This window comes from Leptinotarsa decemlineata, unplaced genomic scaffold, assembly GCF_025532065.1.
Source record: "Leptinotarsa decemlineata unplaced genomic scaffold, Ldec_3_MD MMD2_tig00003736_RagTag_RagTag, whole genome shotgun sequence".
Lineage (NCBI taxonomy): Eukaryota > Metazoa > Arthropoda > Insecta > Coleoptera > Chrysomelidae > Leptinotarsa > Leptinotarsa decemlineata.
In genome coordinates, this window is record NW_027412593.1 from 2,530,382 (window position 1) to 2,557,230 (window position 26,849).

General features: G+C 32.8%; 1 protein-coding gene across 1 annotated transcript; it reads left to right on the forward strand.

The window, feature by feature from the left end:
* The first annotated feature begins 808 nt into the window (after positions 1 to 808).
* On the forward strand, positions 809 to 26,189 carry Acf (ATP-dependent chromatin assembly factor large subunit). The gene is made up of 15 exons (XM_023165247.2): positions 809 to 1,217; positions 1,430 to 1,777; positions 2,336 to 2,927; positions 6,091 to 6,367; positions 6,462 to 6,663; positions 10,692 to 11,138; positions 13,944 to 14,157; positions 14,228 to 14,544; positions 14,680 to 15,185; positions 18,840 to 19,099; positions 19,493 to 19,716; positions 20,582 to 20,766; positions 21,880 to 22,049; positions 25,588 to 25,751; positions 25,880 to 26,189. The coding sequence occupies exons 1-15, from the start codon at positions 1,105 to 1,107 to the stop codon at positions 26,001 to 26,003; spliced, it is 4,143 nt and encodes a 1,380-aa protein (XP_023021015.2). The 5' UTR covers positions 809 to 1,104; the 3' UTR covers positions 26,004 to 26,189.
* Positions 26,190 to 26,849: the final 660 nt, after the last annotated feature.

A 26,849-nucleotide genomic window follows, 5' to 3' on the forward strand; every position in this document is an offset into this window, starting at 1 on the left:
ACGAGGGAACCCTCAAAGGGGTACCTAATTTCCGGTCAAAATTTATCCACTGCTGTCTCAAAGTATCATTACAGGGAAATCTATGAAAACTCAAAAGTAGGCTCTACCGTGTTAGGAATCACACGTTAAAAGGCAAGACCTCGTTAATTCTCAGCTCGCACAAGTTTCGACATCTGAGGGTTGTCGTTCGTAGGGGTGCGACAGCTGGTTAACGGAAAAACAGATTTTAAACAATAATTGATGAAGGATTAAACATACATCTAGACTTTTAGACAGCACTTCTGTTTTGGCAATATTAAAACATTACAAACAATTAATTCAGTCGATACTATAAAGAGAATAAACAATATTTGAAATACCTATCAGGAATAAAAATGTTCATCAAAAAACTTTCAGGAAAATTCATGAACCAACTGTGAATTAACCTCCCAAAGTAATTTTTAATTGTAAAGTTCAAAGTCTGTATCAGAAACGTCACTATATCACTGATGCCAACCTTTTTTGCAATCACACCTTTTTTCTTTCTTCAGGTAACCCCTCGTCAAAAGTCGACTCTATTTCTCGTGTTAGGAATCACAAGTTGAAAGGTAAGACCTCGTTAGTACTTAGCTCGCACAAGTTTCGATTTCTGAGGTTAGTAGGGGTGCGACAACTGGTTAACGGAAAAACAGATTTCGCATATATGGTAACCCTGCTATATCTGTCCCAATATTTCTGGCAATCGAGATTCAGGAGAAATGAAAAGAAGAAGAATGGGAATCCCTTTTCCAATATGTCAGATGTGCGAATAAAGAGGGAAGAAGATTATATTGTCATCTTGTGTGTTGTTCTTTCGACCTTAAGTCAACCATTTAAGTTACGGCTTGGCGCATCTAAATTAAATGGTGACAAGACGAGTTGGTTTAGAGGCGAGTTGTTGAAGCTTTCAATGAATTGGTGCAAATAACGCTGATCCGGTGAAAAACGATTTTTAATATAATATTTGATTTTTCAATAATAGTGAAACAGTGCAATCTATCTAATGTAATTTAGTGGTTTGATAGTTTCCCTCCAAATAATCTATCGTACCTACTATTGCCATTCGCCTGTGTTCCAACCTCAGATATGCCTCTTTTGAAAAAAAAACCGTTCGAAAAGCATTCAATATCAGAATATCTAAGAGATGATGAGGAAGTATTTTATTGCGAAATTACCGATGAAATATTTCGTGATTATGAGTAAGTATTTTCCAGTTCTTCACATTATAACATAAAATTTATTCAACATTACTGGTGGGAAACATAACGGTTGCTTTAATTTCTCTTTGTCATTTTATACTTTTCATTTCATGAAATTCTTTCCATGATTAGAGATAAAAACATTTATAGGTTATATTAAAGAGACTGAAAATTATTTACCTAATGTTATCTAATGTTGATTTCTTTTTTAGAGAATTTTCCGAAAGAATGTTTTTATACAACTCGATGGTTTGGACATGTTCAATGACTGGAAAACAAAATTTAACATATCAAGAAGCCCTGGAGAGCGAAGAAAATGCCAAGCAGAGCCTAAAAGAATTTCCTATGGAACTACGACTACCTATTTTGTATCTAGCTAGTAAAACTCAAAGGAATTCCTTTGGAGAAATGGCCGAAGATGTATTCATGTTCGTTAAAGATCGCTATTTTATTGGAGAAAACTTGGAAACTTCTTTTACTGGTTCAAAATGGAAAGACTCGCATGTTCTACAGGTTATCGCACCACAAGAAGATCAACTTAAAAATATCACTAAAAATGGGTAAGTTGTTTGATTCTGCAGGATTATTCTGCTTGTAAATTTTACATCAAATTTGTTCCTATGTGCTGTAACAATTTTTGTAGTTTTTTTTTTAGCAGAACAACCCCACTGAAACTCGATTATATCATTTGATTTATTCCATAGATTAAACCCTACTGTAATCCCATATTCAATATTATTTTGTTGAAAAGCCACAATGATGTGGTTAGTATTACATGAAATGTATACATGGAAAACTGTCACATATTCAATATGTTATTGCTAATAGTTATAAACAAAAACTGATAATTGTTTAGTTCTGACAATTTTTGATTTTTTTTTTTGATTCGGCAACTTCTGAAAATTTTACTATCAGTTGAGCAACTTACAAAATGAAATTTTACTAGTTTCATTGCTATTGAATGCATTTTATTGGAAATTTTAACTTTGTTATGTCGGATATACAAAATTACCAAAAATTACGTCATTCTCTTCTTAACGTGATTATCCTATAAGTATCTACCTATCATTATATTTCATTCATCACATTCAACTTTCTTCTCCAATAATTTTTTTAAGGAATGATCCCGACCGTCTATTTTGGCCACCTGCTAGCTTGTTCAAATATGAATTGGAACATCTAGATGCCGATGATAATGACATTAGCGAAATAATGATAGTAGACTGCAATCAGATAAGACGAAAGAAAGGGTCCTTCAACAGAGATAAGTGTAAATTATTCCTAAAACAGTATATCGAACATGGCCCCAATGGCATATTTGCAATCAAACCCTCCATAATAGAAGATTTTGGCATTAACAAAATGAAGTTTGACCAGATATTTGATGGACCTCTACCTAATTTTGAACAGTCGAAAAAAAAAGAGAAGGTTCCAAATGGCAAGAAGAAATCCAAACAAGAAACTCTTGCAAAATTTCTGACTAAACCTAATGGTGCTTCCACGACAGACAAACAGACTAGCTCTGAAAAGAGAGTCAATCTCTTAGAAGAAATGAAGAAGAGGGAGGAAGAGTTCAGGTTGAAGAAGCTCTTGAAAGAAGAGGAAAAGCTGGCTCTGAAGAAAAAACAGAAACAGGAAAGTGTAAAGTTGAACAGTTGTATAAGGGAGTGGTCCAAACCAAAAGAGGATTTGATGCTTGAAGATCAAAAGGTGAGATTTATCACTGATAGTTTTAAATTAGGAAACAATTGCACTTGATATTAATCTTTCACACAATTCAAACTATCGCTATTTTCTTTAACTTGTATAAAATGTAATTCTTTGACAAATACTTTGAGTAGTTTTTTCCACTGTTCTTTTCGATGGATAAAATATGACAGTATAATGTTATAAAATATTAATCGGAAAGTGGTAAAAATTAGAATGACATATTTATTGAGGAAATGATTTAGTTGATTTTTTGAAAGAATCAAAACTAATATCTCTCTGATTGGCAGATTATGAGTTACATTTGAATTTCGATAAATCTTGCTATACAGATTACAAAACGTTTTTTCTCAATTTCAATAATAATTTGATAGGATTTAAGAAATAAGTAAAAATTTAAGGTTTATATCTGGATCATAATTTATCGTGGATTTCACATATCAGTCGACTCGGAAAGAAAATTGCACCTCTTGCAGGTATATTTTATAAAGTAAGAAATATTCCTTTTAAATATTTGAAAACAATATATTTTTCTTTAATTTATTGAAATCTTCAATACCTAACATCAGTTTGGGCAACAGCTAATTTCTCTCATTTGAAACCTTTATAACAGTTACAAAATAAAATCATAAAATGTGTATTCAAGCTGAATAAGAGAGAAGATCCAACAATCTGTATGAGGTTAGAAAATTATTTAATATTAGAAGAACATACCATTTCAAAATATGAATGTTCATTTATAATGTTGAGAATGAAAAAAAAAATTCAGTACCATTTTTCCTCGAAATCACTTCAATTCATGATCATAATACATGGCAAATTCAAAATATAGTTAAGTTTCACAACTACACAAAATCAAATTTGGTCAAAAATGTATTTTTCATGTTGGAGGTAATTTCTATACCAAAACACCTAACTATATAAAAAATTGAATTATACAAAATTCAAAACACAATTGAAATATATTTAACAATTTCGTAGTTTTATATATTTTTATTTGTTGTATTATTTTCAGTATATTTTTTGTCTCTACTATAAACTTTAGATATACCATTATGCATATGAATATTTTTTCATTTGATATAATTTGACCACAAAGGAAATTTAAATTTAGTAAAATGGATTTTTCACAAAAAATAGGTTTGAAAAATGTCCATATTGTGGATTCCGTGTTTCAAAATTGTCAAAATTTCTACATATCTATGGGATTTATCTAGTAATATTGACTTATTTGGTTGCTTGCAGTACTTAACAAACAATAATCACCTACATTTCTCAAAATTTTTTTGATTTTCAAAATATTTCATTTTTTTATTTCATTTCATTGACTTGAAGTTCAAATAACTTTTTTCAAGATCAATTGCCCTAACACCAAACTGATATTTTTGCACTCGACGCGTGTTTCGTCAACAAAGTTAGCATCCTCAGGAGAAGAAAATTGATACCTAGTCTAGCCTGGTTAATCCTTATATACTAAAATTTGTTACCCGAGGTTGTACACCTGAAGTCCAATATGGAATTTCTCAGTAATTAACTACCTGCAAGTTCTTAGTAATTATTCTCTTCCTAACAGAAGATTAAAAGTGGGCTAAACGGGATGGGTCCCTTATCGCCATTCATGCTGTTCTTTCATTTGCAATTTTTCTTTTAAATTGTTTCAAAATATAGTACTGAAAGAATATGCCCATTTGTTTATATAGTACTAGAAGAATATGCCCATTCATTGTATTAAGGCTAATAATTAGATTTTGCTGCTCTATGATAATTCCCATTCAATATAACAAAGTGTTTCCGAAACTTTATTTGAATGAACGTGCAGATGAAAATTTATGAAAATATTTATTTTTGATTTCACAGTTCATTAACGATTGTTAAAGGTTATTAATTCGAGTATTAGTAAATTTTTTAGTTTATAATTAGTGTTTTTGAAAGACAGTGGCTATAAGAACTGAACAAAAGTACTTCAGTAGCAGAAGATATATTTCAGAAGATCCCAGGACCAATTATTCTTGGTTTTTTTCAATAAATTTGAATATTGAATACCAAATATAACTAAGTTTTAGGAACTGAGTATTAAAACTTTTTTGTACTTAAGTGGTTGTACTTTGAAGAAACTCTTTATTAAAATACTTGTAAGTATATTGGGTGCAAGAACTATTTTCAATACTGACAAGTATAAATTTTATCTATTCTGCACCAATAATTCTTGTATAAGTTTTTAGATTTCAAGTACCAGTACTAGTATTTTACACTTGAAAGTACTTAACGTAATTCAAGTCAAGTACTTCTCGAAACCGAGTACATCAACCCTGTTAGAATTATTTGTAAAACAAGTTTTTCTTCATACCATGCTTAAGATCTTGATCTATTTTCATTATCATTTCCATCACTTTCATTTTCAAATAGCAAATCATTTATCATATTGTTTTCAATGAAGAATATTTAATCAATCAATCAAATATGCTTTAATGTCAGAAGAAACCGTTCTTATCGACAAAGTCATTGTATAGGTAAAACATGTTGAAATGTTAAAAACAATAAAATGGTACTGATACAGACTTGGAATCAATGAAGTCGCCCTGAAGCGCCCATTAATTTTTATTGTTGTTTTATAATTTCATTAAATCGTTATTAATAAATTGATAATAAAATAAGTGTCAGTAAAATATACAAGCCAAGTGTTAGCTGGTAAAATGAATAAGTAGGTACAGCAACATGATGAATACATATGGAAATCAATCCTAATAATTAGACCAGCGTATTTTAATGGCAACAAAAAGGTTCACTACTAAAAAATTCCTCCATATTGTAGAATGGACGAGTGAATAGCATTTCTTTAACCTTTTTTTTAACACTCCTAAAGATTCAATTTCCCTTAAGCTAAGTGGTGAAAATTATAAATTTTTAGACCATTATAAATTAGAGATTCCTCAACAACAAGATTGTTTTTTTGATAGAGTTAAAGGTAATCTCAAGTTTTGCAATGATCGCACTGTAATATATTTGTTACTATTCTTAATAATAATAATAATAATCGTCTTTATTGTTATTGTTACCTTGTGTATTAAGCAAGTGGTTTCTAAAATGAAGATCGAAATAACTGAGGATTCTATTATTTTTAAAAAGGTCCCTGCAAGAATTGTAATTTTTAACATTTTTTCAACAGAAACTACCTGTTCCCATGCCAGTCAAAACAAAAGTATCTGACAAGTATTTTGGAGAAATGCTGATGGTAATGGAGTTTATGGAAACATTCTCAAAGTTCTTGTCAACAAAAGACTTTTTTCCTGGCGGTTTCACCTTGGAACTCATGGAGCGAGCGTTAACAGAAAAAGAGGTGGCTGGTCCACTCACTGACATTTTTCAGATGTTTCTCACTGCCCTGTTCAATGTTCAAGATGAGGAGTCTAATCAGTATAGGACGGTCATAGAAAGTACAACAGGTTAGTGATGGTGTCAAAAAAGAAACAATAACACTGTACTTTGATTTAAGAATTAGTTAGCAAATGAATGTCTCAATATGTATTTTTGCTCAAGGAATAAAAGAAGAAGATGTTTCGAATAATTTAAGCTTGACGGATGCGACCCGCTTCGCTACCGTGGCATCCAGCTGGAGTAACAAATACCAAGGCCTTCCACTGGCACGTCTTCCCCTTTACTCTGTTACTGTGTCTGAGGTACTGCGGTTACATCTACTAGCTTCAGGAGCACGCATCAATGAAACTGGAGCTAGATGGAGGTGAGTTTCCTAATTTAACAGACTTCATTGGAATGATTACAATATTTGATAAAATTGGGTGATACTTGATGACGATAAAATATTCAAGTACCACTTCATTGTGAGATTTTTACCAAACAGTTCACAAAACAGTAACACTTGTTTTACTATAAAAAAACTAAACTGTATTGTGAAAATTTATTTATTTAGTCAACGGTTGCAAACTAATTTTACTCAATACATTTATTAGGAGTACAAAAAAAAGAATGATAAAATATAGAGATTTTTTTTTATGTAAACTATTGCACAGCAATGTGGATGCTTTGGAGGTGTTATTTCTCATGAACTTCTGTGTGCTTCATTTTAGAACTAAAAGTACAAAAACTTTTTACTGCCTACTGGCCAGAACCAATTTGTACTTCAAGTGACCTATCTTTTTTAATTGGTAGCAAATTGCGAAAAACAACTCTCCTAGATAGGAAGACTTACAGATTGTCTCAAGGTTGAACACCTGGATGGCAAGAAGATTTATGGACTTCTGGCAGAATCTTCCAGGATTGGCTCACAAGGCGTTTATTTACCCAAACGGTTGTTGGACTACAGTAGGGATGAACTATGATGTCTAATAGGCCTTCTTACAGGTCACTGTCATTTGAATCACCATATGCAGAGATTTGGACTGTCGAAAGACAGTGTGGTCGCCTCTGTTTGGAAAATGATGAAACGGCAGGGCACATACTTTGTACCTGCTTTACTGGGGACGACTCAAGTTTTTAGAATTGGCAGATCCGTACTCTTACCGTCTGATCTGAAAGACCACTCACCATACAAACTAATCGGCTTCGTTAAGAAGCTGGGTTTATTTGGTCGAGTGTAAATAGGTGTGAGCCACAATAAACCCTTGCGGATTGCGCTAGAGGGTCGAATAGATTCACTCACTTTGGACCTAACCTAACATAACCACGTATCTTTAGTATTTGCAATAATTTAAAATGTATGTAATATCAGTTTTGATTTCCTAGAATATATTGTTGAAACTGCATCTCAGTTTTTCATGGAGAAATTTCAATTTCTGGTATAATTTGTTTTTTATTTTATTTTTTTATATTTTTTGTTCTTAATTTTCTTAAATTGTAAATTTGTAGTTAAAAGCACCTATATTACTTTTTAACATACTTAGTTAACCCTGTAAATGGTTTTTAAGTGACTATTATTAGTAATATTAATACTAAAAACAATATATAAAAGTTCAGTGTTTGAAATTACAATCATAATAATCAGAAATATGTATGGAGGAAAATATATCACAGAATTTTATTTATTTATTTCAACGGACAAGCCAATTTTTACAAATATCTTTATATAAATTGTACATGTGCTTACAAACTAAAGATACCCCAGATGTTTTGATTGCTGATGCCTCTCCGAATTCAGCAGCTTTTCAAACTCTGATGCAGAATTAAAGAAATCAGAATCTGTTTTATTTTCCGCTTTTATAGACCTTGGTATGAAGAAACCGTATGACCATGTGGCAAGAAAGATCTCCTGATGCACAACGCCACTGTATTCAAAGAAAACTGAGCATAATCTTGACATCTGATTGAACTTGATGTGCTTTTTTGGTCTTGGCTCTTGACTTTTCCATTGGGACGATTGGACTTTGGTCTCAATGTCATAACCATACACCCATGATTCGTCACCAGTTTTGGCCTGTTTGAGCAAATCTGGATCGCCGTTGCCGTCATTCAACATTTCCTGAGTGATGTTCATGCGACAGTTTATTGGTCAAAATTCTATACTTTTGACGATTTTCTTTACTTTCTCAACATTTTTATTGGTTGTTGATGCGCTGGGGCATCCAGGGCGAGCTTCGTCATTCTCATCTTCTTGGCCTTCTGTGAAAAGCTTGTACCAGTTGTAAACATTTTTCCGACTCAAGAGTACAATCAACATATGTCACTGTCAATATTTCAAGTGTTTTTGAGCACTTGACTCCATGTTTTACACAAAATTTGATCTTTGATCCATTTTTTTTTTTGATACAAGAAAATCGCCGAAAACGGCCTCTTAAACAAACTGAACATGCTGAAACTGTCAATATATGTTCGAGACGAGTGTACAAACATGAAAAAATTTAAAACATCTCTAATCAAATGTACGTAGCCCGCGAAATTTGACGTTTACCTTATTTTTTTGAATAGTCCACGTATGTTAACATGCAAATGACATACGTATTAAAGCTATATAACATTTTTATAGAAAAACACAAACAATAATAATAATAATTTTATTGGTCTCAAGAAACACACAGCTTTTAGGCACGTCAATAGAATTTCTAAAATAGATTTGAGAGAATAAGATTCGTCAATATAGTTTATAAAAAATGCTTGTAGATAAATTAGATTTATAAAAAAATACAAGTTGACAAGGTAAAATTCCATTCTTATAAAAATTGACTAAAATGTAAAGCCATGAACTTTTACAAATTATAAATCACATAGCTAACATATTATATATAATCAAAGTTGAGTAAAAGTTCTGGATGTGACCACAAAAGTGTCTCTTTCTTCTTGAATAACTTCGAAAAATTGATCAAGTTCATATAAAGGATGTTTGGTTAATATTTTCTTCAATAAGTTTTTGAATCTTCTAAATGGCAAGTTACGAAATTTGACAGATAAGGCATTGTACATCTTAATTCCTATATTATCTGTTCTTTTCAACCTATTAGCTGTAGGAACAAGGTTTGATTTATTTCTTGTATCATGTTGGTGTATATCCTTGTGAGCAACTTTATTCATCAAGTTTTGTTGAACAGCAGATTTTCATAGACAATAACTGAATATAGGGTCATCATTTTAAGTTTTACAAATATTGGTTGACACTTTTCATCATAATTGGCAGAGATTATGCTTCTTACTGCAGATTTTTGAATGACAAATATTCTATTAAGATGTATCTTTGATGCATTATTCCAATTGATTATACCATACCTAAGGACTGAATGAAAAACAGAATGATATGTTGCAAGTGCCGCACTTTGATTTACTATTTTTTTAATTCTTCTGACAGCAAAAACTGTCTTACTGAGTTTACTACACATGCTATTTATATGGTATATCCATTTCAGGTTGGAATCTATTTGTACTCCCAAAATTTGGTAGAATTTTTGTTATCTCGATTTAAGCAAAATGTTTCAAAAATTAGAGTTTCTGTTTTTTGTTCATTGAGAATCAAGTCATTTGGTGAGAATCATGATCGAGCTTTCTCTAATATGTCAGTATGGATCATAATATGAGGATCATCTATTTTACATATTTTTTTGCACAGGGTTGCATCATCTGCATACAATATAGTTTCTATGTCTGACGAGTTCATCACGTGAAGCAGGCCTTTGATATAGATTAGAAACAGAAGTGGCCCCAATATTGACCCTTGTGGCACTCCTCTTAATATTTTTATTCTTTTACTTTTGGTATTTCCTAGATCAACAATTTGATATCTTTCATTAAGGTATGACTTCATCATGTCCAGGCAGATACCTCTCACTCCGTAGAAATCTAATTTGGCCAATAAAATCGAGTGACTTACAGAATCGAATGCTGAAGTAAGGTCTGTAAAAACGCTCACATATTTTTCTTGGTTATCAAAGGCGTCTTATACTATTTGTGATGAAGACTCAGAAGATTATTTATACCAAGTCATTTTACTATTTGTTCAGAAATTATGTGTTTGAAAATCTTTTAAAAGGTTGGCAGTATTGCTATCTGTCAAAAAAAATTGTTCTGATGTAACTTAGACTTAGACAAGTGTTGATAGTATCTGTTAACGGTTGAGTTATACATACAATGGCACTCTATATGACTAAAACATTCACACCGTGAAAACACAATATTTTTAAGTCCTTTTGTTTAGTTTTGAGAATTCGTCAGCCTTGCATTTTGAAAGTGTTGATCATTTTCTTCAAATAGGAAACCTGTGCTCTTTTGATTGAATTGTTATGACAAAGTTGTGAGAAATAATTTCTTATACCTGTTTGTTCAATTCAGGTACGCACAAAGAGGTGGCTACACCAGCGAAGATGACCCTGGAATCTTTCTTCGACTACATCAGCCTCACATCCTCAAAGCCTTGGCATACCACAACGTCGTCCAGCTTCCCATTGCTGATAAGCTTTCTATCATTTCATGTCTAATCAATCAACTACTAACGTACGCCGACGTGAGGGACTTTGTAGAAGAGCGTCTGGATCAAATCAAAAACTTGAAAACGGATTTGAAAGTTCTTCAAATTGCAGAGAAGAAGAGAGAGCAGGAATTCGTCACTAATAAAATGAAATTGCAGAAAGAGATAAAGGAAACCAAGGCAGAGAATCAGTCTAATTTGAAAGAAGCATTAGAGAAGCTTGAAAAAGATAACGAAAGGAAGCAGATCGAGAATACCAGAAAGATCAGCAAGGTTATGACCAGTATTTTCAGTGAGCAATCACTTATGGGGTAAGTGTGTTTTTTGAGTGGTTGAACAGATTTTCAATTTTTCTTCGCAGACCCTGAAAAATAAAATCATCAAGATTGTGGACTGGCTATTAAGTCAGATTCACATTGCACTTAGTAAATAACTATATTAGAAAGAGAATACTGTGAAGGATAAATTCCTTGGATGGCAAACTATGTCATCAGTATGGCTATTCTTCTACGCACGTAGAAAGAAATTTGAATAATAAAAGTGTATTGGCACCCCCTAAAGTTTGGATATTGGAAAAAATGTTTCGCATAATGAAAAGTCTTTAAGTGTCATCATTTATTAGTTAGGATATTGGTAATACTCGACAGAATTTATTATTTTTGTTTCTCTGTCAACTATATATTTTTTTAACATTTGGCCGAACAAAGTAACACATATAATCTATTCTATATGCTCAAAATCGACAGGACTACATTATATATTGGGGTAGCATGAGTATGGCAGACATTTCACATTCTATTGAGATATGAAGTTTTCTAAATCAGAAAATTCAACAGGCTGTAAAAAAGACAATGAATTGAGATAAACGAAAAAATTTCAAAACAACTCCATTTGTTTGGATTCTCACAAATTGCCCGAAGGTTCATTTGTTTCCATTTGTTTCGAATAATTTTATAGCAAACAAAAATTCTAAAATGGTGGTTTTTTGTGACAATTGTTTACAAAAACTGCTTCCCAATCTAGAACAAATTAATATAATTTTTGTTATACATACCACACATAAATATGATCTTACTAAACATGAAAGTCACTGCACAATAATATTATAGTGTGGGTTTTCTTGGATGGTGTATGCGGCCTGCTGCAAGTGATTTCCAGATGTTTGTCTAGTTCTATTCATTTTTTTACAAATTTTTGTAGAAGTGTACCCAAGAGAACCATCCACTGAAAGTGGTACGTGGGTGTGACAAAGTATTCTTTTCAATTGTTTTCTTACATATTTACATGCTGGAAAGAAATTAAAAATCAAAATGAGTGCAAAGCAGCTCAACTCTGGAGGAAATTTTCAATTTCGCTCTTTCAGCTGTCAAGAAATTAGTTGTTCTAGGTCTTGAAAGGAATTCAGGTGTTATATTTTATTTCATTTTTGTTTCCATTGGAAGGGGAAGAACTGATTTTTCTATATCTGATTCAAGTTAAGCTTCCGAGGTAATTCCGATTATTTTCTGTGAAGAATTTTTCAATTGAGAAACGATGTGGTTAGCTCATTGAAAATAAAGAAAGTTCAGTATTATTATAACAAAAATTACTTTGTAAAAACTTTGTATGTACTGGAGAATGAAAAAGGTTTTAGAGGAAGTAGAAAAATATCTGAAAAGCAAGAAAATGAAACTTCTATATAATGTAACTCGATTGAATTTTAATTTGTTCGACAGGAAAATCAAAAAGTACATTATACGAAATTGTTTTTATTCTGTACTTGATTTCATGCAAAGTACATATTCAGACTAAATAGGCCGATGGTATGCTTAATTTTTTACATATACATACATACATCTATTCATATCTTTGCGATTTTTTATTTATAATATGATTTTTCATTTTTATCTGCCTTGTAAATCATTTTTACATTCAAATTTAATGCTGCTTTTATATTGTTTATTCCAATTGCACACTAATTTGTACCAACTGTTTATGACTTGTCAGAAATGTATTCATATCATGATCAAATAAAAATCTGTCTATCTATTTCTAACAGATAAATGTTTTACAATGATCATTTTTTTAGTTGTGATGCATTGTTTGGAACCTTTGGTGTAGTAATAAATATTCCTGGAGTTTTTTCCAAACACCAAACCGTTATTTTAACACTTCGAGCCTGTGTTTTAATCACCAAGGGATTATCTTCAAGAGGAAGATCAAACTAAACATACTTACAATGTTATCCTTATTTATACCTGCGTCCTAAGTGTTTTAAATGACTTTCACTTGTCTACTAGTCTTACATTAATTTTACAATGTGTCCTTATGTAATAGTCAGGTGAATGTATTAATTAAAATATTTTAGCAAGCTATATAGTATACTATTAAGTATTGGTCCACCATCATTATTCATAATATTATAATGTTTACTTATTTATACACTCTCATAGGCATCTAGATGCCTGTTGTCAACTTGTCTAACTGATCTCAATAAACTAAAGTGGAATGGTTTTGTTGCAAAATATGATGGGAGACTTCTGATTTTTCAGGTCTTCCATATTTTAAGTGTACTTATATCTTATTTTGATAGATCTTTTTGTCTGTCCATAATATTTTGCATCGCAGTTCTTACATTTAATTTAGTAAATTCCAGACTTTTCCGATTTCTCGACTTTGTCTTTTGGATTTCCTAAACGGCTCTGTAGTGTATGACTTGTTTTAAAAACCCACCTTCATACCTACTTCCTCGAAAATTTTTCTAAAGTTCTTTGTGTATTGATGGTATGGAACTGAGATACATTCATCATGGTTTTGTCGTTTTTAAAAGTCAACATATCATTCATTTTTAACCTATGGTGTAAATAAGGGTAACATTGTAAGTATGTTCAGTTTGATCTTCCTCTTGAAGATGATCACTTGGTGATCAAAACACATGTCGAGGTGTTAAAATAACGGTTTGGTGTTGGGAAAAAACTCCAGTAATATTCATTTTCCTAGTTATCAACTAACTAATACTCACAATGAATTTCCTAATAAGAATAAATAGCTTAATGACTAGTACTTTGTAATATGTAATTTATGAAAAGCCTTTATTTCACTCAAAAACAAAAATTATTAAAAAATTCCTTTTGTAGTACTGATAGAGCTTACCGGAAATACTTGAGGATGGATTCTGTCCCAGCGATATTTGTTGTGGACGAAGATGAAAATTTAGGAGAATGTTTTAGCGACATATGTAAACAGAACCCAGATCTGGTCAATGCCAGTCGCCAGCAGCTGTTGAAGCACATGAGACGACTTCATATTGATGGAAATAAAGAGAATACTCCATCTAAATCGCCAAAAAAGGTATTTATATCCTTCATCGTCACTTTTACCAAAGTCCAAGAATTCAATTTTTGTAACAAATTTTTTCAAGGCCAATGGTGTCCTGAACTCTGTTTGCCATGTCGATGACGAAGAAAGTTGTATGGAACTTCTCATGTGTTCAACTGATCCTAAGACATGCAAGATTCACTGCGTAGCAGCTGACAAGACCAAATGGTCATTCATTCATGACGAGTTTCAACTGGAGGAACTGGAACATGGCCTCAACAAAAGGGGATTGAGGGAAGGAGAGCTGCTTCACGTGATCAAGAATGACAGAATTAGGTTGTCGAATGTGATAGCGCAGACGCCTGTAAATTATTTGAATCCCGATGTTGAGATTGCTGATGACGAAGAAAAACGTACCAAGTGAGTTTCAAATTACTTTGCCTTTTTTATGTGACTTATTATTTCTCTGTTCAGCAAAAAAGTTAATATGAATTCTTTTGTCTCCTTTCATCTGAAATAAATTTCTGTTCATGTCTTATTTATTGATTGATTCAGGAATAAAAAAGTCAAGGACAAATATGAAGACGCTAATTTGGGATATGCGTCCACCATGGCTCCTGAAGAGGTACTTGAGAATGCTCTGCTTGACAACATTCTTGAGATGGAAGAAAAAATATATGCTGGAAGTCTTGGCAGCCTGGCGGTGATGGACAGAGATGAGTGGAGAACATGTTTGACACGAAAAGACTACGATAATTTCGAGAAAACCATAATCAAACATGATAAGGCAAAACTCTTGAAAATTAAGAAAGCAGAGAAGAAGAGTAATAGTAGACCGCCAAGCCCAGATAATTCTAATGTCAAAAACGAGTTCAAGGAGTATCAGGACCCTGGTCGCTATTTGGGAACAACTAGGGATGCTGAAATAGAACAGTGGGATGATGATTGTAAAGTTCCTCTTGAACCACCTGAAAATTTATTGCGGTCAATAGTAGGACTTTCTACAGCGTTAGCTCAGGTCGCCCAGGCAGTTGATCCGAAGTATTTAAAGAAACCTTTAGGTGAGTAATAATAGAATAGAATAGAATAGAATAGACATTTATTGCGCCCATAAAAAATACAAATATTTTGGACAAGTCACCTATTACGTTGCACAGTTACATAAAAAAGCTGTAAATGAACCAATAAAATTAAATGTAAAGTATAAAATGCATTTTAAAAATTCTTAACATATAAAGAAACAGGAATAAAAAGTGGAAAAGATGCACTAGGTATCTCCAAGCGAATCCTTAAGAGTAACATTGAACTCACTCAGAGTATACAGGCTCATTTAAGTGAGAAGTTTTTTCACTGTACTTCTGAAAAGTCTGAGTGGCAGATGTTTGATTTTTTCAGGAAGTAAATTGAAGCAAGTGATGCCAATTGATTTGCTTTTATCCAATCTTCTTAAGAGGGGCACAATATTATTTCCATTGCGTGTTTTGTAGGAATGAATATCCGAGTGTGTTGTGAGTGTGTGATAATTTTCTTTGACATGCAGAACATTGTCAAAGATAATTTGTGAGAATAAAGTCATGATTCCTGTATTCTCAAACAAAGGCTTACAGTGTTCATTATATTCAGTTTTAACAATGCTACGTACAGCAGCTTTTTGCAAGACAAATACTCTTTGAAGATGGTGTAGCTTGCATTACCCCAGCACAGCAACCCATAACTCATTGCTGAGTGGAACAAGGCGTAGTATGTCATTAGAGCTGCTTTCTGACCAGCCGTTGTAGCTATTCGCCTAATGGCATAAAGTAATAATGAGTAGTTTTGAGATATTCTCAGTGCAACGTTTTGTTTTGGAATAATCATTGATATGATTTTTTTACATGGCCCGTAAAAAGATTTAACCCTAATTAAATTGAACTCTCATCATTAACACAACAATGTACTGCATATAGAAGAAGGTGAGTTTCTGATATCCTATTTGACAGATCATAATCAACAAGTCGAAGTTATCAATCAATTATCGAATAGCTTAGTTATACGGCATGTACCACAAGGAAGCATTTTGGGTCCCCTATTGTATTCACTGTACGTATCAAATTTTCACACTTATATTTCCTATCATAACTATCATTTGTATGCTGATGATACACAAATTCATTATTCTTTTGAAATTAACCACACTCGACAAGCAAATGACATGATCAACAGTGATTTATCCACAGTAGAAACATTGTCTGAAAAACTTCACCTCAAAATCAAGGCCTCAGAGTCTTCTGCCGTCATATTTGAAAACGGGATTCAGAAAAAGTAGGCAATTAGTCAATAATGAAAAATTGATTTTCAGTAATCATGCAAGGTTTATATTTAGACACTAAGCTTCAGTTCGATAAACACTTTACTGTGAAATAACTTATGCTGCTCTGAAACTATTATATCCATATTAGAACTGAAAAAATGTTATGTGATCATCGATGTTATTCCATTTCAACCACTGTGATGGAGTATATGGTACTTTTCTTTGAAAAGCTGGGGCCAATTTATATTCAGAAAGATCAAAACTTCTGTCTTTGATCGATTCATGGTATGAGGAGGAGAGACTGAATCTCTCACATACTAAAAAAATGGCTTGGCCTGAAAATGAAACATACCCTTGAGTTACATTAAAATTGCCATTGCCATTTCTATAAAATCCTCAGAACTGGAATCCCGGGATGTTTGCCCAAAAAAAATCACATTCAGAACTATTGTTCACATTTCGAATCTGAGAAGAAAAAAAAATGATATGACCTCCACACAATAAGAAAATTTTGAAGTTGTGTTTCTCACACCAAATTGCGATTGTATGTATTTTACTGGATATACCAAATTTAGATTTTTCTCGTATGTTTTTTTGAAAAATTAGACAATTTTCGATTCTCATATCAAGCTTTTCCTCAAGTAATAAACCATGTCCCATTTTGTAATGAGAAAACTCATCCTCAACCAGATTCAACAACAGAGTTCAAACAAGGCATGTACCTGTCATCGTAGTTAAAAAGTGCGCAAACGAACTCGCACTAGTATTTTTCAGAATTTTCAACCTGTCTGACAAGAAAGGGGTTTTTCCTTCTTTTTGAAAGATTGATCGCGTTCATCCTATTTCCAAAAAGGGCAAATAATTATAGACCAGTCGCTTTGCTATCAGTGATATCAAAAATCATGGAGAAAGTTGTAAACCACCATATCCTCAAATATTTGGAAGGCTTCAACATCTTGAGCGATAATTAATATCGTTTTCAGAAACAAAAATCAACAGGTGACCTTCTATCGTATGTCACCCATATTTGTAATAACGCAATGTAGAATCATGAATAATCAAGAGCTGTTGCGCTTGATATTTCTTAAGGCCTTTGACCATGTGTGGCATGAGGATTTGCTGACCAAACTTCGATGTTATGGCTTGTCGGATGGATCATTTTGGTATTGGCTCTTCAGCTTTCTGAAAGAATGTTTCCTGCAAGTGGTCGTCGATGGATATCTCTCGAATACGTATACAGCGCTGGTGTTTCTCCAGGGATCCACATTGTCTTCAACCCTCTTTTTATTGTATATCAACGACTTATTGGAAAAAACCAAGAATCCAATATATTGCTTTGCTGACGACAACACACTTGTCTCGTCATTCCATTTGGATTCCAGGACATCGGCTACGGAGGCACATCTTCACAGGCAGCAGGAGATTGCATACCTTAAAGAGGATCTAGAAGTGATTTCGAATTGGGGTGAAAGTAACCAATTCAATGCCACAAAAACCCAGGCTCTCCAAACCGGATATAATAATGTCAGGTCAGATAATTCCGCTTTCTGCTTCAATATCACTGGAATTGCAAAGGCTGCTTCAGCAAAGGCTGCTTCAGAAAAGTGTACACACCTCAGAAACTTTTGATGCTTTATAAAGCTCGGATCAGACCTTTGGAGTATTGTTCTCATGTATGGACTCCGCCCCAAACATACCCTGAAGTTGCTGGAGTCCATCCAAAAAAGAGCCTTCAGCCTGATTGGAGACGCGAACATAACGTGCAACTTTGATAGCCTGGAACATCAAGAACGGTTGGAGATTGTTTCTCTTCTATGGATACTTTCACGGGATTTTATAAAAACCTTTCTGATTTTAATAATGTAGAAATTATATTGGGCCTTGAATCTTTATATGGATGAAAAAATGAAGTAACAAAGTTGATGATATCTCCAAAAAAAAAATATCTAAAAACAGCTATGATAATGCGATAATATCAATAATTTTGACCATATACCCAAAATTTATTTGTTTTCTTGAGTTTCTAAAGACTGCATTGATTTCCTCAATTGAATAAAATCAGCAGTTTTGGATCATTACATTAAGTTCATTTATACTCTACTGATGAGTATGTAGCTGTCATATCCAATGCAACACGAACCATTGGCTAGTAATTAAAGCTGACATGTTCTAAAAAATTTGTTACTTGTGTGATGTAACTAGGCGTTTTATATTGATAACTTTATATTTTTTATTCCACTTTGTGCATTTGACTTATCTTATTTGTATTACTATTGTACATCTAAAAGATTAATAAATTTATCTATCTATCTATATGGTTTATTTGAATTTACCGAAGACGACGATGAATTATTGGGGAAGAATTTCGTTAAAAAAATATTAGAAATGATCTCAAATAAATCGAATGTCTGTAATTATATTTCAGGAATTGCTGATGTAACTAGAAACGACAAAAAACAGGAGTACGATTATTTGGACAGATGGGAACAATCACTCTTAGCTTCTACAAGTTATAGTCAAGTTTTCTTACACTACAGTACCTTAGACTCATGCGTGATGTGGTCAAGGTCTGCCCTCTTAGCCCGATGTAGGATATGCCGAAGACAAAAAGATTCTGAAAACATGCTTCTATGTGACAACTGTAACCTGGGACACCATCTTTACTGCCTGAAGCCAAAATTAACGGTATGGTTCAGTTTACAAAATGAAATATTTCGAGAATGTTCCAATCCCCATTTTTCTAAACATTCATTTTTTGATATCTTCATATATCTACCTATTTCTAGAAATGTATCCTGAAAAGTATTTGACAAAAACAATAATTTAGTTAGCTCTTGATCAATTATTTTTGTTGAAATAGCTCATACAACTTTTCACTCGGGTAGATGAAAAAATTACTGGCATGCAAAAAAAATTTGAATTTCTTGAATTGGAGCCACAGGGTTCCGTTCTTGGCCCTTCACTATCCTTTCTGTATGTAAATGACCATCTACAATATTTAGACGATGTTCATTTTTAAAGCATTTGTTGGTGATGCATGTTACATTTTGTGATCACAAAGTTTCTTTCACTTTTTAGAGTATACCCAAAGGAGACTGGTTCTGTGACAGATGTAAAAGGGAAAAAGAGAAAGCAGCCAAACTCCTCAGTCCACAACCCACGCCCACAAAGAAAAGAAGAATATTCAGAGATGAAGACATAGAGGAAGAAGAAGAAAGCAATGGGGAAGTTGAAGAGTGCCCTGTCGATGATGCTGATTCTTCAGATGAGGAAATGGAGGTGGATGAAGAAGTTAGAAATGGGTGAGTCAAAAATAATGTACTATGTTACTTATTTTTGTATATTTAATATCTCTTTGACCTATCTCGTATGCATATTTATTCCTAGAATTTTTTTTTGAACACTTGGGAAAACGTATTCACGGAAACGTCCTGTATTTTTTTAAAAATTATTTATTGCCCAACAGGTAACACCCAAATACAGGACATAATTAAATAGATCAGTACTGATAATAGATAAAATAAATTAACAAATCATGTTCATTCTTGACATGCTGTATGAATATAACAAACAATGATATATAACTTCGAATAGAAAACAAATGAAAGAAAACTAAAACAAAAGAAAAAAACTGATAGTATAACTATTCATTGCGCTACTTGGTAAAAGTGGTTATGATAACTGACTCTCTCACAACACAAAAAAAAAAAAAAACAGATTTGATATCACTTTAAGATTTCCATTGTAACTTTTTTTATATGATTCACCGAGCAAGTATTAATATCCCAAAAGCTGCATATTGATTTATAGTTTTCTAGAATAAAGGAATAGTAATTCATGGTGATACAATGGGTTAATTGAATATTGTGCAACAATTTATAAAATTCTTGTTTTATTTGGATAGTCAAATTTTAGTTTTACCAAATGTTTATTAACAATGATAATACGAAAATGTATTGATACAAATTCAAATCTTCATTTTGTGAGTCAAAAGGTTCACTCTTGAAAGATAAGGAAGTTTTCTGGGAAAATGAGAGTAATCTTGAGAAAAGAATATGTTGTAGATATATAGTAAAAGTATTATTTGGAAATAGAATTGGTGAGCGCAAAAGAATAAATTACTCACACCAAAGTTTTCAATTTTTTTAACGAAACATCTCCTTTCAGGGAAATAAAAATAGAAATCTGTAAGACATGTGGTTCTGGTGGCGTACTGATTTCCTGCGAAAAATGCACTTCACATTATCACATAGAATGTTGTAACCCGCCTTTAAGACGAGCACCAAGAGCTCCATGGCATTGTAATTCCTGTAAAAATCCCAAAGAAAGAAGAGAGAGGAAACAAGTATCAGGTTGGTATTATTTTTCATGTACGAAAAGTGTGGTTGACTGATAGGTATCGATTTATTTTAACAAAAATCTGGGAGAGCGACGCCAACTTCTATTTTGTCCCCGTCAAAGTAGTCCCCCTCAGATATAATGCACTTGTCCCAGCGTTTTTTCCAATCCTCGAAACAGTTCTGATATGCACTTTTTGGTATGTCGTTGAGCTTTTTTAGCGAATCGGTGTATATCTTCTCAATCGTCGCAAAACGCCGTCCTTTCATGGGTTTGACCAAACAACCAAGTGGCAAGAACTTCTCTTGCACTACGCCACGTAATCGAAGGTAATCAAAGACAACGGTGAGCAAAACCTTGACATTTGATCGAACTTGGCCTGTTTTTTGTATCTTGGCTTTCCTGGGCTCATCCATTGGGGCGATTGGACTTAGGTTTTAATGTCATAACCATATATCTTTTATTTGTCACCAGTTAGGACCCATGTGGGTTGCCGTTGACATCATTCAACAATTCCTGAGCGATGCTCATGCCCAAAATTTACTAAAAAATTGCAAGACATGAGCCGACCGAATTTCTCAGCAACTTTCCTATTCGACGACTCTCTTTTACAATTTTTTTCACTTTCTTAACATTTTCATCGGTTGTTGGTGTCCTGGGACTTCTAGGGTGACCAGTCACATCTTCTCGGCCTCCTCTGAAAAAGTTGTACCACTTAAAAACTTTTTTCTGACTCAGAGTACAATCACACTATGCCACTGTCAATATTTCAAATTCGCTGATCCATTTCTTTAATAGCATAAAATCGCCGAAAAGGCAAAACACCTCTCTAATTTTTATGCCTCTAACCAATAAACTAAACAAACCTAACAGCTGAAACTGTGAACATATGTTCAAGACGATTGTACCACCATAAAAAAAAATGCGTTTACCGCAAAATTTGAACATTCACTTTATTTTTTAACAGACATCGTTTATTCTGCCAGTTTGATTTACCTGAAAATGTATTTATTCAATAACATATTGGAACATCATCACAATTATCTCGGCGTTTTTTGCTTTCATTATTTTAATCAAAATAATTTCAATGATTTAAAAATGTGTTGAATGAAATTTTTCTTATTAAGATTCCGAAGAGTCTGGAGACGAAGTCATCATCAACCAAAGACGGTCTCATCGAAGAGAAGATGGCAGAGAGGATCTACCCCTACACAATGTGGCCTTGCAGGAACTGTTGACAGAGGTGATGAGGCATGATGATGCATGGCCTTTCCTCAGGCCTGTACCGAAAAATGAGGTATTTTATTATAAACCAATTTATTTTATAACACCCGCCAACAAATAAGAAAAAAAATTACGACTAATATACTTAAGAGTTTAAACCATCCTGACTGCGACTTCAACATAAAAAATTTTCCATCATGTAAAGATTTTGAGTTATACTTATTTTTATTTTATACAAAAAATTTCACATATAGGGACATATGAGATCAAAATAAGAAAAAAATAATATATTTTGAGGATAACAGACTTAATTTACAATACACATGAAAAAACATTCAAATGAAGTCTTTTGTGCATAACCTTTTTGCAAAGGCTTATATATTTCATCGTTTTTCCTCATAAGGAACCAACAATAATTGCCCATCATTGTTGCATCCCATCTGCCTTGGTAACATTGCTTCATTGTCAGTATGTCTTGGTGGAATCTTTCCCCTTGTTCGTCAGTGACAGCACCCAAATTTTCTGGGAAAAAAGTCAAATGGGAGTGCAAGAAATGGATTTTGAGAGACATGCGACATCCTATTCTGCAGTAGTTTTCAAGTAGTTCAAGTGTTTCATAATTTTCTATTTTCTTGTTCCCTAAAAACTTCGAAACAATTCTTTTGAAAGAAATACAGGCAGCTAATTCAACATTACCTAATTTTTGATGAAACTGTTGATCACTTAGTAGTTTTCTAATTTGTGGTCTAACAAATATACCTTTCTTGAGCTCTGCATCACTTAATTTTGGAAAAACGTGTTTAAGATATTTAAACACATCACCTTCTTTGTCTGATGCTTTTACATAATTTTTATCAACCCCAGTTTAATGTGCAATGGAGGTAACAAAACGTTTTTGGAATTAACAAGAGGTATATTCTTCACGTTAGCTTGACCTGGAATATATTTATCTCTCGGCGGCCACTCTTTTACTTGATAATGGCTCTGTGTTGCCCTACTGTTCCCAAGCCAAACAAAAAATGAAAACTTCTTAAATCCGCTCCGAAGACCTAGTAATAGTCCTATGACTTTTAGGTCGCCACATATTTGTCACTTATACGTATTATAACTTATTGCATTTAGAATAAGTGACATGCTTTCGTGTGTTTCCTTCATAGCAACTGCATGTGCAAGAGGAATGGAGGGTCTTTTGTTACCTTTATGGAGCAGAACAGCTTTTAAACTTGTTTTAGACGAATCTATAAATAAACGCCATTCGTCTGGGTTATGTGCAAATCCTAATTTTTCCATCACACCATTTGAATTTACACAAACACAGTTATCCTGCATAGTAAAAAACGAGGATACCTCATGGTTACAGTTCCTAAACATTGTAACTTTGGTTTTAGGAGCTAGTAAATTCCATTGTTGTAATCTAGACCCTAATAGTTCAGCATTCTCTTTGGACAAGTGGAAGAAAAAGGGAAAAGCAAATTTGGAATGTCGTTTTCATTACATTTTTGTGAAAAAAATCATAACTCAAAATCTTATGTGTTAGGAAATTTTTACTATCATTTTCGCATTTAGGGACCAAAAATTAACAAAGAACTGCCTTTGGCATTACAGTCGTAAATTGGCTGTAAACTAGTGTAAGTTGGAAGTTGTTTTGTGCATTTGTTAATAATATTTCATTGTGACTTCATTCACGGTCTATGGATTTGTAATTTCTCACAGTTCAATCACTGTACTTTATTGTCTAAGAAAAAAATCTTATTGACAAAGCATATGAAAACAATACTATTACAAAATAACATACACATATATATATATATACATATATAACACATATATGCACATATATACACACATATATATATATATATATATATATATATATATATATATATATATATATATATATATGAAATACAAGTTATCAAGTAATTATAAAGAAAAATATAATAGTCGAAGTTATGTAAAATTTCCAGAACTGTAAAAAGTTCAAAAAATAAAACCTAAATCAGAAGCTGGTCTCAAAGCCTGTCTTCAAAATATTCGACCAAGCTGTAATACGCTTTTAAGAGCAAAAGTTCTTTTACACGGTTACAGAATACCTTGTAGTTCACTATACTTTTCATTTCGGTAGGTAAATGTTTTGTTAACGTTGTTATTGGAATAGGCAGAGGTATGTCGTGAATTTGGCGGGTAAAGTAGGTATTTTCTGATCTATAGCATTCTCTTCTTTTAAATATGAGACTTATGCAGTGTACAGTCAGTAATTTATTATTGATAAATAGGGGTTTGCAATGGTCCCTAATATTGGCTTTGTAGATGAATTTCACTTCTCTTTTTTGCAAAACGAAAACAGACTGTAGTAACTGTTTGCTACAAAACCCCCAGAAGTCGACACCATATCTCAAGTGAGATTCGATTAAAGCGTAGTACGCAGTTTTACCAGCAGTTGCTCCCAGTTCTTTAGTGATAACTCTAATGGCATAACAGCTAGATGAAAGTTTTTTGTTCAGATATTTTATATGATCTTCAAATTTCAGAAAGTTATCAATCCAAATTCCCAAGAATTTAGCAGATTGTTCATTTTCTATCATATGAGTTTGAAGGCAGAAATTTCCATGCACAAATTTAAATGATAGAATGTTAGTTTTGCTGAAGTTAAAACATAGTGAGTTTGAGTCACACCAATACTTAATTTTTTCTAAATCAGCTTTAATGGTACTCTTCAAGGAAACCAAATCCTTTCCACGCCACAATAAAGTAGTGTCATCTGCAAATAGTGTAATTTTACCATCAATATTGATGTTAGGAAGATCATTCACATATAGGAGAAATAAGATAGGACCTAGAACAGATCCTTTATTCCTACCTTGACAATTTGATTTCTGTCAGAGAGAAAAGAGCTGAACCATTCGAGGGTTGGCCCTCTGAAACCATAAAGAAATAATTTCTTCAGCAATATTCTGTGATCTACACAGTCAAAGGCCTTAGAAAAATCACAAAATATTGCAGCGGCCGCCTCGCCTTGATTTAGGCCTAAATATAGCTCTTCCAAGAAGTCTTGCCGGAAATTATCACCTTCTACAATCTGAAAATAATAAATAAGATAAAAACTGTTATGTAGGTATAGGCAGGTCAAACTTCTAATTTACTCTGGTAAGTTACTCCATAATTTGTATTTTATAATTTATATAGACAAAATATCAAAATATGACAGTTACATTGAATGTATCAAGTAACTTGTTGGGGTAAATTAGAAGTTTGCCCGTTCTAAACCTATATAAAGTTCTTCTTTACAGTTTCGGTTGGTAGCCGGTCGGTGCAACGTGGGTGCTTTGTTCACTCACTCAAATCGACCGCCGTGTTGGTCGTGGTTCAAGCCTCAGGCTGAACGATCGATTTTCACTTGCTATCGTCCAACCTGTATTAGGAGTGTGACAGCTAGTTAATGGAAAAACAGATTTTTTTTAAACAGAATTATTTTCAGATTGTGAAAGGCGTGAATGTTCAGAATGATCTATAAAAAATGATTTCCTCCACAAAAAATTACTTTTGTTCAATACAAATGTGTACTTTTAACTCGCTACAGTTTTTTGTAACATATCGATTATTTGTTGCAGGTACCTGACTATTATGATGTGATCACAAAACCCATGGATTTCGGAACAATTAAATATAAACTTAATATGGGAGAATATGCGGAAGATGGTCAATTGATGCAGGATGTAGTTCTAGTATTCGAAAACTGCAATACATATAATGACACTGATGCAGATGTTTATAAGTGAGTACAATAAAATAATGCCTGTCAACAAAACTGCAACATATTTTTTTGCAATTATTTATGTTTGACCACATTTGTTTCAAGCATCACGTTTCTTCATTGGTATGAATTAATTATTTGTTTTTTAGGTGTGGTGTTAGATTACTGCGATTCTTTGAGAAAAAGGCGAAAGAATTAGGACTTAAGTTACCTGAGGAAATGGAAACTGAAACTTTGAAACCACCGAAGAGTAAAAAAAGACGCACTAGATAAGAGTATGAATTTTAGTTCATTCACAAACGTATAGCTTTCGAAGCTACTGTATTATTATTATGATGACCTTGTTTTAGATAATTATTTTTTATTTCTCCTTATTTTTTATATGAAATTCTAGGTTCTTCTAGCTTCTCCTGTTATGGTAGAATCACTATTTATAATAAACATGTTAAAATTGTAGTATTCCTGAGTTTTATTTTTGATAACCTAACCTAACCTAACCTAACATGCTGCCAAACAAGCTCTCAAAAAATAAAGCACTCATATTACCTCATTCGAAGATATAGTAATACTCAATAAAACTCAAAATTACTCTCTAAGAGGCAATAGAGATTTAAAAACACGGTTAATTTCAATAGAAAAGTAGAGGCAATGAACAATAAAATCTGGCTGTCTTTAAAGGTAAACAAACAAGGTCAAGTAATCCAATGAACTTTTTTCCAAGTACGAAAAATCACTCACTAGCAGCGCTAGTAGTTCGGTAGGGACAAACACTGCCTAATCCTCATATAAATATATGGTAAAGTACAGTTAAAAAATAATGTTTTTAACAGAAGAAAATGTTCCTGGAGCAAAACAAAAATTTGCAACTGTAAAGGATAACAATGTTGTAACATTAAAACGTTGGCTTGCATGCCGTAATTTAAAAGTAACTGGAAAAAAAGTGAACTAATAGACAGGTTAGTATACAGTATACAGACTCTAGTAAACGAGTAGCGGTAGATTCAAACTGTAATAAAAGAAATTTAAAATAATTATGAATTTCAGACTTATTTCCGAGTGAAATATGAATCAAATATAGATGGTAATGAAATAAATTTAATTGAATATAATGAATATAAT

What these genes read in the sequence shown, in the direction of transcription:
- Acf (XM_023165247.2), top strand. Translation starts at nt 1,105, where the DNA reads ATGCCTCTTTTGAAAAAAAAACCGTTCGAAAAGCATTCAATATCAGAA. An exon ending in AGTGAGCAATCACTTATGGG is followed by an intron (nt 11,139 to 13,943) that starts GTAAGTGTGTTT and finishes TTCCTTTTGTAG; the next exon opens with TACTGATAGAGCTTACCGGA. An exon ending in GTATTTAAAGAAACCTTTAG is followed by an intron (nt 15,186 to 18,839) that starts GTGAGTAATAAT and finishes ATTATATTTCAG; the next exon opens with GAATTGCTGATGTAACTAGA.